The 16,845-nt window shown below is 50.8% G+C and overlaps 1 protein-coding gene across 50 annotated transcripts in view; it reads right to left on the bottom strand.

Moving 5' to 3' along the window:
- TCF7L2 (transcription factor 7 like 2) overlaps nt 1-16,845 on the bottom strand; it is a 197,427-nt gene that overhangs the window by 71,134 nt on the left and 109,448 nt on the right. For 13 of the 50 annotated variants that reach the window (XM_070057208.1, XM_051823600.2, XM_070057210.1 and 10 more), the window contains one exon: nt 847-990. The exons of the other annotated variants lie outside the window; for them this stretch is intronic. In XM_070057208.1, the coding sequence (XP_069913309.1) occupies nt 847-990 (144 nt within the window). The remainder of the gene's footprint in view (nt 1-846; nt 991-16,845) is intronic. 50 annotated transcript variants of the gene reach the window in all.

Here is a 16,845-nt window from a genome sequence, read left to right on the forward strand (position 1 = left end):
GCAAAAACCATGAGCCCTGATGCACGGGCAAGGCCCCCGGCACAGAGCAGGTGCAATAAACACTTTTTAAAAAGAGATGTTGCACCAACTGGCTCATAAGTACTCACTTTTCATTATTAAAAATAAATATATAAAGCTAGCAATAGCCCTAAATCATTTGCTGTTTAAACCTAAGACTTACTATAAACTTTATACCTTATCTGCATTGACTTTCGCTTTTCTGAAGATAAAAGCAGGTTCTAGATGTTCTTTATTCTCTGGAACCACTAATTTGAAGAGGACCGCGTGCTCGCCCTGAGCAGCATGGGGTGCTGACTTTGTACTGAATTATTTAAAGGAAATTAACAATGCTTCCTGTCCTTGGAGAGCTGCGGCTGCGGAGGAAGGCGGCTTTCCCAGCACCCAGAACTCTCAAAGAAAAAGCTCTACGTCCTCAATTGCTAGTAACAAAGGCAAAGTGGGGGGCGAGAACCTCTCTTCCTCGGGGAGCTGGGAAGAGGCCCCCGGAAATGACTTCCTGGGGGTCAAGTTGAACAGGATAACCTGCTGTTCATCATTCTCACAGAAGCCACGTGTGACGCGGGGTCACGTGGCCTCGCCGGGAGCCAGGCACCTCGGGTTCACGGGGGCACCTCCTCCGCCCTCTCCTTGTAAACCGGTGTTTTTATGGCCGTGATATCCCTATCAGTGGTCAGTACGCCCAGACTTCACGGCACCAACTTGACAGTGGCCCAGAGAACGCGCCCCACGGAGGCGGAGGGCCCCGCCCTAGTGCGAGGCGAAGTGGGCAGGCGGATTCCTCTCCCGCCAGCCCATCTCCTCCGGGGGTTCTGCTCCGAGACCTACCTCCAAACACCAGGGCTCCCCAACCTTGTGTAAGGAGTGGCTCCTTTTCGTGTCCCTGAAGACTGGCGTGCTGACAGTGAAGTCTGAGGGGGGGCAGAAGTGCTGACAGTCATGTCCCTGAGTGCAGCAGGGGAGGGGGCTCTGCTGCCGGGAAGAAAGGGGGAGACAGTGAGGCTCGGGGCAGAGGGGTCACACTCACCAAGGCACACACAGCCCCAGCTGGACGTCCGGCCCTACCCCGCGTCTCTCTGGGAGCTCTGACCCGAACCCAGGTCCTCACTGCCATCCAGCTCCGGGGTCCCCTCTCCGGACATTTCAAACACAGCCTCCTCCGCGCGGCCTCTCCACGGGGGTCCCTGCCTGTCATCCCCAACCCAACCCATTATTTCCCTCTTGACAAGGCTTGAGCCTGCCACAAGGTGGCCGGCCGGCATCACCTCCCTCCACTTACCTTCCCGAATCTTCTCGAAGTGTGAACCCTATCACACTGCTGACACTTTTGCCCTACAGCCACACAAGGACACAGGCTGCCACTCTGGATGCACACTGCTGGGCATCTCCTCTGTCTTAATTCCTTTGCCAGACCACAGTCTTTCTGGGGAAGCAACTACAGTGCCATCCCCAGGCCCCTCGAAAGATCTGGCAGCACACACAGCGCGGGTGCTTCCAAAAATCTGTGCTGAGCTGAACTGGGACCCCTCTGCAGCCCTTTCACGAGAGCACCTAAGGTATCCTGGCTGCCGCCTCCATCCAGGGCCCTGGCAGGAATGCGCTGATTACTCCGCTAACCCTCACCGCCACGCTCTGCGTAGGTATTGCTGTGCCCATTCCACAGAGGAGGAGACTGACTCAGAGACGTAAAGGAGCATGCCCAAGGTCACACAGTTAATAAATGGCAGAGGAAGAAGATGGACCAAGTCTCAGTCAACTCAAGGAGACGGCTGCTGGGCAGACCCTGCCCAGATCTACCTGTGGCTCAGAATAAACAGGGGTGCAGAGAGTGACCTGGGGGCCCATGTGGTCTATCTCACCACCCAGACCCCTCGTTCCAGTTTTCTTTAAGAAGAGAAGAAGGCATCTTCCCTCTGTGTTTATCATATAGGACACACGCTGCCTCTACTGTAGTTATTGAGATTTTTCATAGCAGGGGAAAGTCCACCCTTCTTAGCTAATTCTGAACAATAATCCAGGAAAAAGAATCTAAGATTGAGAGCCAATGACCTGCACGCTCAGGGAGAGAGCTGTGCAGCAGAGGCCGTGCTGTCTCCCCGTGCCTGGAGGTCTCTGGCCTCCATCTGCAAATAGAGTCATGCACCCTGCATCGCTCTACAGCGCACACAGGTTTGTAAACAGGAGTGAGTCACCAGCCAAGCGCGACTCCATCTGGGAGCTCGGCCCCAACTTTATGACTAAGGTGATCCTGCTCTGCCTTGTGACAGCAGTGACTCACCTTGCTGCCTGCCCCCAAAGGTGACATGCTCAACCTTGCCATGGCTTCAGGAAGGGACCCAGCAACAAAGGGGTTGGAGCTTCGTCTGGCTGGCTTGGTTTTTCTAACACAATGCCACCAGCAGAGAGGCAAGGTTCTCAGGGCCACGCGCCTTGGAGATGGAGCTTGCAAAAGACACCGTCCTCAGGACGGGCAGCAGCCACTTCCTCCTGGCCTGAAGGCAGGAGCTGGTGCTTCTGGTGGAAATGTTTTACACACAGACATATACGTGTGCACATATGCGCGCGCGCGCGCACACACACACACACACACCCCTGACGGACTTACATATTCTTTCACACCTGGGAAGCTCAGAGGTCAATCTGTAGATCATATCTACCAGCACTTCAGAGACTACTGACTTTGAAATTAGAGCGTTCGTCTTAGCCTCCCCTTACTTATGGATCTACCCTGCTTTTCTTCTTATTCCAGTATCCTTAATCACCCATTTACAATCCTTCACAGAATATAATCTCATAAACCTTTTCAAATTTGAGAGGATATAAAATGTCTTACAAAAAACTCAAATGTATCTACATACATAAATACACTTGCTACAGCTGAGACGACGTATAACCCAGTCTCCCCTAAAACACACAAAACTCTTCCCTGAACCCTACCAACTGGGAAGCAGACACAGCTGAGCTTATGGTCAGCATCCACTCATGATGCTTCTCGGCTACAACCCCAAATCCAGGATTGTTTTAGGCTGACTAAGTCAGGTTACCTTGGGTTGGTGCGCACTCCACACCTAGCTCGGGGCAGTCAGGGAGGGGGCAAGTTTATCCAGTCCAAGCCCATCTACCACCCCTCATCACAAACGCTTATTCAGAATCAAGGTCACAGACAGCTAGGGGGAAATGCAATCTCTCTGGACTTGAATGAGCCTCAATGCAGGGAATCCAACGTGAGGACAGCAGAACCAAGAACTGGAGGGAAACACTCCTGGAACATGAGCACCTGGATCCAACCTTGCCTGACGCCTGCCACCTCTGGGCTTTTCTGTTATGGATCAATGTACTCATTTTGCCAGGCCAGTTTGAAGTGCATTTGGGGACAGAAGGAAGAAATACAACTGGAGCAGTCTAAGCCCTTCCGACTGACCTTCTGCTTCAGCAAAACATACACGCAGGGCTTACGGAGTTCCATGCTCTTGACATGATGGAAAAGTATTGGCACCTCCTGAAGGAGTGACTGGCTTGTGGTCCATCTCTGGCGAAAGGGAAGGGGGACCTTCAGTAACCACACATCTGTGGGTAATGTCCAAGGACTCTCTTTCTCCTTCGTCTCCACCGAAGCCATGCGTGGTGCTGGCCTACTTTTTTTTTTTTTTTGACAGGCAGAGTGGACAGTGAGAGAGAGACAGAGATAAAGGACTTCCTTTGCCGTTGGTTCACCTTCCAATGGCCACCGCGGCTGGCGCGCTGTGGCCGGCGCACCGCGCTGATCTGAAGGCAGGAGCCAGGTGCTTCTCCTGGTCTCCCATGGGGTGCAGGGCCCAAGCACTTGGGCCATCCTCCACTGCACTCCCGGGCCTTAGCAGAGAGCTGGCCTGGAAGAGGGGCAACCGGGACAGAATCCGGCGCCCCAACCGGGACTAGAACCCGGTGTGCCGGCGCCGCAAGGCGGAGGATTAGCCTGTTGAGCCACGGCGCCAGCCATGGTGCTGGCCTACTTTAAGAGACAGTTGCCGTGAACATACCTGGTCCAGAGAGTAGGGGCCACAAATACTTTGCAGCAATAAAATCTGCCGCCTTCCCCAAAGCACTGGGGAAAGTCGTGCCGCACTGCCCAGGTGTGACAAGGAGCCCAGGCTGTGCATTTCCTCCGGTGAGGGTGAGGGTGAGGTCTCAGGCTGCACCAGGTCAAGAGCACAGACAGCCGAAGGCGCTGGCAGACTTGAGTCTCCTTGGCGGCCCCGCCCTGATGACTCGGTGTGTTAACCAGATCTGGACACGCCGGCGTGGATCCAGAATCAGGGTGTGCTACCTATAAAGCGGCAGCACCATTCCTCGCTTCCTTATGAGCACACCAGCCCCTTCGTAAGTAGGCGACATTCAAATGTTAACAACAGAAGGGAACCCAACCAGCTAAAAAGTACAAATTGCTCTGCCGGGAAAGACCAACCAAAAATGAAAAAGCATAGAAGCGTCTGGAAAGCATTTAAAAAAAAACAAAAACCCTAAGAACAATAAAGACTTGAGGTCAAGGTATTTGTCTGAAGCAAGACCACGCAGAGGCTGCTGGGAGAATCTGAACCAATCTCTGAGGCAGGAAGAAAAAGGCAAAAACTCGCATCTTACATCAGAGAAGGTCACTATGATGCTTCATTTCATGTGACAGTTTGACCAGGCCATGGAGTGCCCAGGTATTTGTCTAACATTATTCTAGATGTTTCCATGAAGGTGTTTTTGGATGTGCTGAACACTTAAATGGATACACAGAGTAAAGCAAGTCACCCTCCAGCACGCGGCGGCCTCATCCAATCAGTGTGAAGCTGCAGAACAAAAGGCTGATGATGCTCCCCCCAAACAAGGGGGGGCTCCTCCCAGCCCACACTCGTAGCTGGGGCGTGCATTCAGACGTTGGACTTGACCGGGAAACATCTCATCTCTTCCTGGGTCTCACGTCCACTCCTGCTCTCCTGGTGCTCGGATCTCTGGATTTAAGGCTAGAGCTACGTCATCAGCGCTCTTTAGTCTCTGACTTGTCAACCACAGCTCGCGAGTCTTCCCAGGATCCACAACTGCTTTCTCCGATTCCTCACACGTGGCCCCACCCCCACCCCACCCCCACCATTGGTGCTGTATCTTTGGAGAACCCTAGTGTGTTCAGCTTGTATTTTCCAAGTATTTTCTCCTTCATGGCAGTAGATATAAGATTACTATAAGTTTACAAAGGGAATAAAAATTTCAAAATGAAACAAGTCTTAGAAATTACGCAATCTAACTCTTTTTTTCACATTTTTTTCCCAGTCCCTAAATCTAGATGTTAAAGGTCTAGCATAGGAATACACAGCCAGACAAGAGCTGAAACCAGAGCTCAGATTTTAAAAAGTAGGAGTTTAGGATTCTGTGCACACCATGGTAGAATTTTCTTTTGAAAATATATTATCTTTGGAGAAATAATAAAATGAAAGAGAGAGGGTAAGAAGGCCGATTCTGCTACAAAAGCGAACTGGTAATATGACAATTTTTTAAACAGTGAGAGGGAAAAGTCCTCATATTTCTTTATCATCTATTCACATATACATACACATGTACAAACAATGACACTACAAAACAAACACGCAAAAGCTAGCAGACACACAAGCAAACCCCACGTGCACATCTAGAAGCGTGGAGAGACAGGATCTCCCCAGGTCATGCTGATGTGGCTTTAAGAGTCGTCAATAATTCTCACCCCTGAAGGTGAGGTAACTTTGATAGAAGCTAATTACATTTGAGATATCACTCAACAACTTAATGCAGAGGCCAAATAGTATAATCAGGGTCCCAGACAAATACCATTTTTATCATTAAAGATGAGTCTAGTTCTTCCCCAAACTGGGATACCTTCACTGATGTGGCTAATGTATGTCACTTTTTTTTCCTCATCATTTTTCAAAAACGTAACATGTGAGAATGACAAGGCTGAGTGTCTGTGCGTGTGTGCACACACGTGCATTCCTACATACATGGACAGGCAGGAAGGGATAAATGATTGTGGAGGTCAAAGACCTACAGTCAGGAATTGGCTAGTGGACAGGTCACGGAGGCAACTCCTGCTGCCCTTCCCCCTGCCCATGTCACTTGGTCGCCCTGCTCAGAGCTGGCCAGAGTTCACACAGACTCTCCACTCCAGTTTATGAAGTCTACCTTGGCCCCAAAGACCTTGACTTAGGTGGAAAGAGACAAGGATCCAAACCAGACAAATGAACACGGGCACTCGAGGGGCTCACGCCCAATCCCCCCTCATGCTCCCCTTTATAGGGTCCTCACCCACAGCAGACCCAGAGGAGGAGCCGCCACGCCCCCATCCCCATCACTAACCAGCTATGTGTCCTGACTGGCGTGGGGGGAGCTCCGTCTGTCACCTCACAGGGCTGGCGGCTGGGGGCGGGGGTGCTTCCCAAGGGCTCTGCCCCCTCCAGGGGGCTCCCATTCTGCAGGGCTGGTGAACACCGGAAAGCATCCCTGAAGTCCAGAAGCAACGCTCCCCGATTCTTGGGCACGGCCATTATATGTAAGAGGGTATATAATTACCAACACAAATTATGTTCAAGGAAAATAGGAGGAAAAGTCTAAGGAAAGGTCTATTTTTATTACATAAATGGTCTCCGCAGCCAAGGGAAAATATTTTTGGGATAAAGCATCATGATGAGAATCTGTAGCATCACCCAACAGGCGTTTACTGCTTAAAACAAAGTTTTGCCAACTTGTTTCTTCTCCCTCACAGGGGAAAAAATTGTCTATATATACTGAGAAGCTGAAAATTAGACTTTTTTAATATGGTATCATAAACAATGAAGGAAACGTGGGTAAAAACAGCTTTATAATAGTGTTTAGAAAATAGTAAAAGTAAAAGTAAAACAGTAAGAGACAGAGCGTTGTGGGATACTTTCTACCTGGTATCAATACAAAATTTGTTCTACACATGAAGGTCAAGACTGTCCTGGATAAAAGGTAAGAGGGTGAAGTAATTCACTTCACATTGTCCAGACCTGCGACAGGAGTCAAGGCACGCACAAAAACACGCAGTTAATGAAGTTCGGAGTGACCTGGCCGGAACGCTCAATAATGTCCTTTGGAAGGCAGTCCTAATGCCGTGGATACCTGCACTCGCTGACAGGAGGACCTCGCTGCCATGTTTCCTATGACGTCAGTGAAGCCCACTACTACTCAAACAAGTCCAAAGTGACGCTTCTCCCTGCAACCTCATGGCCACTTCCGTGGGCAAGGAAGTCCCTGTTCTCAGTGCAATCCTCTCAGTCATCCCAGTGGCCAGGAAGCTCATTTTTATTTTTAAAGATTTATTTTATTTATTTGAGAGACAGAGTTGCAGAGAGAGGTAGAGACAGAGAGAGTGGTCTTTTATGGCCGCAATAGCTGGAGCTGCACCAATCTGAAGCCAGGAGCCATGAGCCTCGTCTGGGTCTCCCACGTGGATGCAGGGGCCCAAACACTTGGGCCATCTTCTGCTGCTTTCCCAGGCCATAGCAGAGAGCCAGATCGGAAGAGGAGCAGCCGGGACTCGAACCGGTGTCCATGTGGGGTGCCAACGCTCAGGCCAGGGCTTTAACCCGCTGCACCACAGTGCTGGGACCCCCTCCCCTTTTTTTTTAAGATTTATCTTATTTATTTGAAAGACAGTTACAGGGAGAGGTAGAGACAGAGAGTGCAAGGTCATTAAAAAAACAAACAAACAAGCCGTTGGGGCTGGTGTTGTGGTACAGTGGGCAATGCCACTGCCTGCAGGGTTGCCATCCCATACAGATGCCAGTCCACTTCCAATCCGGCTTCCTGCAAATGGCTTGGGAAAAGCAGCAGAACATGGTCTAGGCACTTGCGCCTTTGCCACATACAGGGAGACCTGGATGAAGCTCCTGGTTCCTAGTTTCAGCCTGGTCCAGCCCTGGCCATCTGAGCCATCTGGGGAATGAATGAGAGGACGGAAGGTTGATCTTTTGTAAACTCCCTCTCTCTCCTTTTCTCTGTAACTCTTTCAAATAAAATAAATAATTTGTTAATTTTTTTTTTTTGACAGGCAAAGTTAGACAGTGAAAGAGAGACAGAAAGGTCTTCCTTCCGTTGGTTCACTCTCTAAATGGCCTCCACGGCCGGCACTGCGCCAATCAAGCCAGAAACCAGGTTCTTCCTCCTGGTCTCTCATGGGGGTGCAGGGCCCAAGGACTTGGGCCATCCTCCACTGCCTTCCCGGGCCACAGCAGAGAGCTGGCCTGGAAGAGGAGCAACCGGGACTAGAACCCGGGGTGCCGGCGCCACAGGTGGAGGATTAGCCAAGTGAGCCGCAGCCCTGGCCAAAAAAAATGTTTAATAAATTGAAATAATAATAATAATAAAGAAACCATGCCGTCAATTCCTGGGAGAGGAAGCACACACATGCCTATTGGTTCAACTCAACAACGATGGGCTAGGGAGGCAGAAGCAAGGGTCCAACAGCCTCCAGTCATACTTGTGACGAGCCCCTTGCTAAATGGAGGCAGGTTTGTGTCAGGTGCTGGGAACAGCACTGGGCAGAATCACAGGGCCAAAAGCAGGAGGAGGGCCTCAAGGGGTCAGCAATCTTCTGCTGAAAATCCAACCTATTTCAACCAAGGGGCTGGCAGCATGGGCAGGGCCTTCCTCCCAGCGCGGGAAATCGAGACTGCTTGGATAAACTGCACCCTCCTCCCTATCAATGGGAACTGGCTGTTTTAAAATGCAAATAACAGGTTTCTAGAACGACCCTGGAATTTCTCCTGGAAATGTTTTCATAATTCACATCTTGTTAGCCACAGGAACCCCAATTACTTGTCCTCTTTTCTCATTTCTACTAACCAATTATTAGCATTAGATAATACCATACTATTTTCTGCTAATATGTTTCCTGACAACATCAAACTGCAGAGGGTCTGCACAGTGCAATAACTGAATAATTGTGCAAACAAAGGCTAATTTATGAGAAAATGTTATTTAAGCCTTCCTGGGTGTTTATGAAAGCAAACCATTTTGGTGGAGGCGCTCCATAGACGCTAAATTAATTGCATAAAAATGTATTCAGCTGAATGGTTTAAAAAAAATTCTCTCCAGACATTATGAAAGGAGGAATCACACTGGAAGGAAATAAAGATAGAAATATTCAAAAACAATAGATTGCACAGACAGGCTCAATCTTGACTCTCTCTTGTTCAGAATGGGAGCCCAGCAGAAAACTCGGGGCGAGGCTTGGCAGCTGCGTTCACTGACATTCTTGGTTCCAAAATGATGCCGTCCTGCACTGCGTCCCCCCCCCCAGAATGAACCCCCACTATTACCAATCCCACCACCAGTCACCACTGTTGTCAATAGAAAGAAGCCAGGGACATCCATGACAGCCCTGCCGCGGGGCTGGGGTGGAAGCCAGGGTTTGTTTCTTTGAGCGTGGAGACCCAATCCGGGCCAGCTGCTGTGTAATGCACGCTCCCAGGAGCTCGGTATTGGAGCAGGGGAGCTGCTGTCTAGGATAAATTACCTCCCGTGCCACCCAAGCCTCTGTCGAGTATCTCCTCCTATCCGAAACATTTCAATGTCTACTAGTAAAAAACAAAACAAAACAAAACAAAAACAAAACAAAACAAGGTTATTGAGGAGCTCTCGAGTGAGGGGAGAACTATCCCACGTTGTGTGCACGTGAACGTGTGTGTGTGACCTGGAGGAGTCTACCTCATCTGCCTCCCCTTTCTTGGATGGGCCCACCTGCCAAAATTCAGAGCTCAGGCTAAGAATAATAGGCCCTGTGTTCTCCGGCTTAGCTGGTGCTGAGACTACACCCAGAGGCAAACTGCTGGCCTCCACACAGGAACTTTGCTCCCCTTCCACGTCTGCCCTGGCCATGGGACTGGGCCCCACCTCGTGCCCTGCACACCTTCTAAGAGGGCTGGAGACACACACCCCCGACTGTGCGGCCCTGTGACCCGCGTGTCTCGGGGACGGTGGCGAGCAGAGGACTGCTGAGCCAAGCAAGTGATGGGTGAACTGTCCCAAGCCCCGGCGCATCCTGGAGGCCTTCTTCCCCACCGCGGAAAGTGGATACCAGCTCCAGCCATCTAGTCTACCAGGTTAGCCAAGAAAGAATTCCAGACTTCCTTGGAAAGTTGCTCCTCCAAGTACCTAAGGGACAATTAGGCCACAAACATCCCTGGAAGACAGGGATCAGAGTTGATTACAAAGCAGCTGCATTGGGCTGCTGTGCTACCCTGAGCGAGAAACTCTGCCTCCAGCCACATCTGCCACCGTGCCGGCAAATCAGGACAAAGTGAAACTTCCTATCTCCTCAACGCAAGCATACCTGAGCCTATTTACAAGAGGTAAATACACACAGGCAAAAGAGAAAGCACACAAGGGCTCCCCAGCTGATGACCACCTTGTGGGAGCCATCACCGTGTGGCTGCCTCAGTTTCTAGGGCCACAACCAGAGCAGAAAATGAAGACTAAGGGACTGCACCTGTAGCGGCCGTGCTGGAGTCTCCGGACAGAACGTCTTCACCCTTGGCCCAGCTACAGAAAGCCAAACTACAAATGATTTCTGCTTTTCCTGACTGCAAATCCTTAGTATTCCAGAGGGATGACGAACCCTCCCATCACCTTGATCCAGAGTTTGGTTCGGAGAAGGCTCTGCTGATGCACTCACCATTGAAATATGAGGGCCGAGCATAGACGCAGAAATCTTGGCCCACTAACAGTCAGTATACAAATAACGCCCAATAAAAAAGAAGAGAGTGTTTTCAAACATAAAACTAGTATGAACTGCCTTAAGACCGCCTGAATTCTGAAGTTTACCATCAACTGATGAATGAATCAACAAAATGTTGGCCAATCCTGGGGCCAGGGTTGGGGCGCACTGGGTTAGGCCTCTGCTTGTGCCGCCAGCATCTGGTATAGGAGCGCTGGTTCATGTTCTGGATGCTCTGCTTCCAATCCAGCTTCCTGCTAATGTGCCCAGGAAAGCAGCAGATGATGACCCAAGTGTCTGGCCCCCTGCCACCCACATGGGAGAACCAGATGGGAGATCCTGGCTCCTGGCTTCACTCCGACAAAGACCTGGCTGTTGTGTCATTTGGAGGAGTGAACAAGCGATGAAAGATTTCCTCTCATTCTCTGCTGGTCTGCTTTCAAAAAATCATGAAATCTTTTTTTTCTTAATGTGTCCTATCCATACAATGAATATTATTCAGCCATAAAAAGTACTAATACAGGCCACAATATGGACTAATGCTGAAAACATCAAGTTCAGTGAAAACAGCCATAAAGGACTTCAAACTGTTTGATGTCACATACATATCAAACGCCCAGAATGGACAAATCTATAGCAACAGAAAGTGGATCAACAGTTGTCCAGGGCGTGGGGCGTGGAGACAGAGAGGGAAACAGGAAATGATAGCTAATGGCGCAGAGTCTGGGGGATGATGAAAATGTTCTAAAATTGTGGCAATGGTTACACAACTCTGCAAATAGATTTAAAAAAAAAAAAAACATGACTTGTACGCTTTCATTGGGTGAACTGTATCATCTGCAGATAAATTTGTACTTTTTAATTGTTAAATTTTAGTTGCCACAAACGTCACTGTCTTGTATTTTTGTAATGCTTTGTGTTTTAATTCTGAGCACATTTAATTGGGGGGCTGGGGAGTGCAGTAAGTGGCCCTGCAAAGCAGGCTCGGTGGGGACGCAGAGTCCCATTCTCCAGGGAGCAAAGTCCAGAGAGCTTCTGTGACATACACAGGCCAGCTGGGCCTCCGCAGGAGGCAGGGAAGAAGAGAACAAACTGCGGGAGGAGGGTGGGCAGGATTCCCACCCAGCTCATTTGAGATGTAGAAAGGTAGATGGTGGGGTCGTGTAGACCTGGATCACTAGAACCCTGTTGTGAACAGCCTGAAATTCAGGTTAAACCATTTAGCTAAAAAAAAACAAGGGAAGGGGGTAGGGGGAGAAGCACCCCTCTAGTTGCTATCTGATGGGGTGAAAACACAGCCAATTAGACGAGCCCACATAATCTCCACACCAAATATGCTGGGCTCCCAAAGGCAACCGACGGCACCCCTGGCTGTGGATTTTCCCAAGTTTTCAAGAGCACTGACAGCCCTCTTCAACAAAGCCGTTTAACGTCACAGAAGGTTAAGGTGGGAGCCACAAACACTTGCTTTTCTTAATTTACACCTTTCATTTACTTCCCCAGAAATGTCACGGAGCAGCCACGAAGTCTGTGATGTACTGTCAACAGACGGCTCCTTTTAAGAACCACATTCACAAAGCAAAGCAAAATGTGAATCCTAGAAGGTAATCTGCACCTTAAACACACACACACACACACACACACACACAACTTTGGTGTTCTGGGAAAAACGAGATGATTTTTGGTTTAGGTCTTTCCAGTGTGTTTTGTTGGTTTTATTTATTTAATTTTTTAAAGGAAAAAAAAGATGGTTAAGTAAATGGAAAACTGGGATTTTGAAAGATGCAAATGTAATGACTTCGTGTTGTCTCTCCTGCTGATCAGGCTGGCTCTAAACCCACTACTGGATCCCAACAGCCTCTGGCTGGAGAAGCCACCAGCTTTTCCATCCTGTCTGCGCAGTTTTAGCCATATCCCTTTTTCTTTTTAAATACTAAACATGGTGGCTTACTAAACTGCTGACATTTTTTAAATACATAAAGTAACTGGCAGCATTTAAAAAAATACTTAAAATACGCATTTGTGAGTTGGGGTGTCACTCAAATCAAAATATTCTGTCTTCCTCTACTCTTAGTTGCTCAGCAAACCCGCACAGCTGAAATCTTCATGTCTCTTGTGGCAGCAACCCTGGACTCTTCCCCCTAGGGGATGACAGCACCCCCTGCCCAGGGCGGGCAGCCAAACCACACACAGCTCTTCCTGGGAAAACAAAAATCACGCAGCTTAAGACCACTGAGTTAAAGGGACTTGAAATGAACAATATGTTCCCTGGGGCAGGGACTGGATGGAGCTGGCCCCTCGCCTGCCCGGCAAAGCACCACGATGTTGGCAACAGCAGCTGTCAGAACCCCCGAGTCCGGATCCAGGTCCTGCACAGGGACGATCGGCAAACCCAGCAACTGGAGTCACGGTGCGACCGTGCCAGGTGCATCCATGCCAGGTGCGTCCCAGTGCCCCAGCCCATAACTCTTACAGGCGTCTCTAATGCTATAATTTACAAATGCCTGCAGGGACAGGCTCAGTACTAGTGACGTAAGAGGCAGGGGGTGGAGGAGGAGTTCCAGGTGTGTTTAGGTCTCTAAAAATCACACGGTTTTGGTAATCTACTGATCCACAACAGATGGTCACAGCCACTTACGAAAACTCCGAGTTGGGAGACTGGTGGTAGCAAGTTGGTAGAACAACCATGTTTTTAATCACTGAACTCCCTAAAGAAAGAATACAAAGTACAAAATAATAAATTGAGCTCCAGTCTCACTCATAAATCCAGAATGTCCTGCATAAAGTGAGTCCAACAATGCAAAAGACCAGGATAACGTCTAAGCTCACAGAAGAGAGGTGCTTACAGCTATGCTGTCGCTGACCCCTGCACCCCCGCAGGCCAGCACCCGGGCACGCGCACAGTCAGGGCCAGTACGCCGGTGATTGCCACAAGACACGCAGACGGACATGCCCCAGGCCCCGCGCATGACCCTAGTCGTTTCCCTTTTCCAGACAGGGAAACGCTCCGGTGCATCATGGCTCCTGGGGTGTGGCTTGTTTTCTGGACATGGTGCCAGCTCCTCGGGCGGGGAGCCGTCCAGGCCACAAGGCAGTGGGGCCCGGCAGTCTGGCAGAGTGACTCACGGGGAGGCCCGCAGGTTGGGAGTGCACAGGAGCAGGAAGCCGTTCCCCAGGGAAGAGTGGAGAAAGCCTTTGGAATGCCTTCCTGATCATCACTGCCCAGGCTTCTGGGGTGGACCGACACCAAGATGACAACTCAGTGGTTCTTTCTCTGAAGGACCCAAGTGGAAAGGGAGCCCGTGAACTCACTCAAAAACAAACCAAAAAAAACCCTCAAAACAAAAACCACCCCAGGTGACCCTGTGTAAACATGGCTGCAGGCACCCCAAAGGTCACTGCCACCCTGGGCGCCACGTGGACCTGTTCTAGCTCATGGGCTGGGTTCACACCTTAGCATTTAACCCCTGAGTTTATTAAGAGACCTCAGAACCCATGGTCCCCATTTCCACCTACAGACCAGCAAAGCTCTCAGAGCACTGATCCACGTGGGCAAGCTCCCTGCTTCTTTCTTCTTCTCTTCCCAAAAGGAAGGAAGGGAGGAAAAACTCGCTGGGCAGCACCCTCACCAAGGCACCTGCTCTCACCCCAATAAAAACTTGCCATAGCTCACTGCCAGCTTCGCAAGCAAAACCAAGATTTGTGTTGGCTCCTTTCAGTTAAGTCATTTAAAAGCAAGTGCATAATTAGACCAGCGCTTCCCCACACTTATTAAGAGCAATGAGGTGGGGTGGGTGGGAGCTGGCGCTGTGGCTAGCGGATAAAGCCACTGCCTGTGATGCCAGCATCAACTTGGGGCACTGGTTCAGGTCCCGGCTGCTCTACTCCTGCTCCAGCTCCCTGCTAGTGGTCTGAAAAGCATTGGAAGATGATCCAAGTGCTTGGGCCCCTGCACCCATGTGGGAGACCCAGATGAAGCTCCTGACTTTGGCCTGGCTCAGCCCTGGTCATTACGGCCTCTTGGGGGAGTGAAACAACAAATGGAAGGGCTCTCTGTCTCTCTCTAACTCTCACTTTAAATAAATCTTAAAAAAAAAAAAAAAAAAAAAAAAGCAGTGGGAATAGCATTTTCCATGCAAAACATTACTGAGTCTGGAGGATGCCATTTCATTTCCTCCAGCTCCAAGCCCTGAGCCCATGCCTGGCCTAGATGAATCCTCTCCTGTTGGAGGGTGGAGGTGCACCAGTGTCATCTGCCTAATGGCGTTTGCGCCACCCCCGCCGTCAGGGTCCCTGACCTGCCAGGCCAGCAGACAGGCCAGCACGGCCAGTGGCAGCAGCTCACACCACCGCCCGGCCGCCTCGGCTCGGCTTCAGTCTCAGTTCAGGCACCAGCTAGGTTTGGTCCCGTGCCCAGTTCCAACACTGATAACAGTCCCGCCAGCTGCTGCCCAGAACGGAAAAGGAAAGAGATTCCTCCCTCCAGAGTGTGAAGCAGGGGAGAGACGCAGCGGGCCACAGAGGTGAGAATGCGCACCAGAGCAGGAGAGGCTGCCCGACACCGCCCTGCGGTCACGTGTGGCAGCCTGCAAAGGCCAGCTCGCTCCTCGGCTGTCCTCACGCCGCACGGGGACACCTGCTCAAGTTTCTCCAGCCCATGCGGGCCCTCAATGCACATACCCCCTGTGGAGGGGAAGACGGGCAGCTTTCCTTTCAAGGGGTTGGAGGTGGCAGGCATTACACGGGAAGAACCCCTTCAGCCCGGGGCCACGTCTCATCACCGAACATCCCCCTACTACCACTGCTACCATGGCTCCTGTTCACTCAGAACCCAGAGGCTGGGGCTGGCGCTGTGGCATACCTGGTAAAGCTGCAGCCTGCAGTGCCAGCATCCCATATGGGCGCCAGTTCAAGTCCCGGCTGCTCCACTTCTGATCCAGCTCTCTGCTATGGCCTGGGAAAGCAGTAGAAGATGGCCCAAGGCCTTGGCCCCTGCACCCGTGTGCAAGACAGAGGAAGCTCTGGCTCCTGACTTCGGATTGGCATGGCTCTGGCCATTGCCACCAAGTGGAGGGTGAATCAGGGGATGGACGACCTCTCTCTCTCTGCCTCTCCTCTCTCTGTGTATTCTGACTTTCAAACAAATAAATAAAGCTTTAAAAAAAAAAGGGGGGGGGGGGGGGCCGGTGCCACGGCTCACTAGGCTAATCCTCCGCCTAGCGGCGCCGGCACACTGGGTTCTAGTCCCGGTTGGGGCGCCGGATTCTGTCCCAGTTGACCCTCTTCCAGGCCAGCTTTCTGCTGTGGCCAGGGAGTGCAGTGGAGGATGGCCCAGGTGCTTGGGCCCTGCACCCCATGGGAGACCAGGAAAAGCACCTGGCTCCTGGCTCCTGGCTCCTGGCTCCTGCCATTGGATCAGCGCGGTGCGCCGGCCGCAGCGCGCCGGCCGTGGCAGCCATTGGAGGGTGAACCAACGGCAAAGGAAGACCTTTCTCTCTGTCTCTCTCTCTCTCACTGTCCACTCTGCCTGTCAAAAAATTAAAAAAAAAAAAAAAGAATCCGGAGGATGTATGGCTAACAGGGTTGTGGGCAGAGTAGAGGGAAGTTAAGGGAGACTGAGTTCCAGGAAGCCAAGGCTAAGAGGACACCAGACAAGTATCCATCAGAAATCCCAAGAAGCCAATCACAAAACACCACTTGGTGTTCAGCTGCACTGACACGGGATGTCCAGAAGGAGCAAATCCACAGAAGCAGAGGATACATGCTTGGTTGGCTAGAACTGAGGGTGCTGGAGGAAGAGGGGAGTGACTGCTAACGGAAAAGGGGTTTCTGTGGGAAGTGACGGAAACGCCCCAACACTGGTGAGGGTCGCATGATTCCCCGAATATGCTACGACCCTGACTGTGCCTTCCAAATGGATGAGCTGTATGGTAAGTGACTCATCGCTCAACCAAGAACAAGTCAAGGAAAAAGGCCCCTTGCTGCAGCCACAGCACGTGCTGCTTCTACCCAGTCCTCGCTGTGAGTTCCCTTGAAATACTACCTCTTAGAAGGTCCTTGGAAAGCACCGGGTAATCGAGGCTTAGATGGTGCATGTG

This window comes from Oryctolagus cuniculus, chromosome 15, assembly GCF_964237555.1.
Source record: "Oryctolagus cuniculus chromosome 15, mOryCun1.1, whole genome shotgun sequence".
Lineage (NCBI taxonomy): Eukaryota > Metazoa > Chordata > Mammalia > Lagomorpha > Leporidae > Oryctolagus > Oryctolagus cuniculus.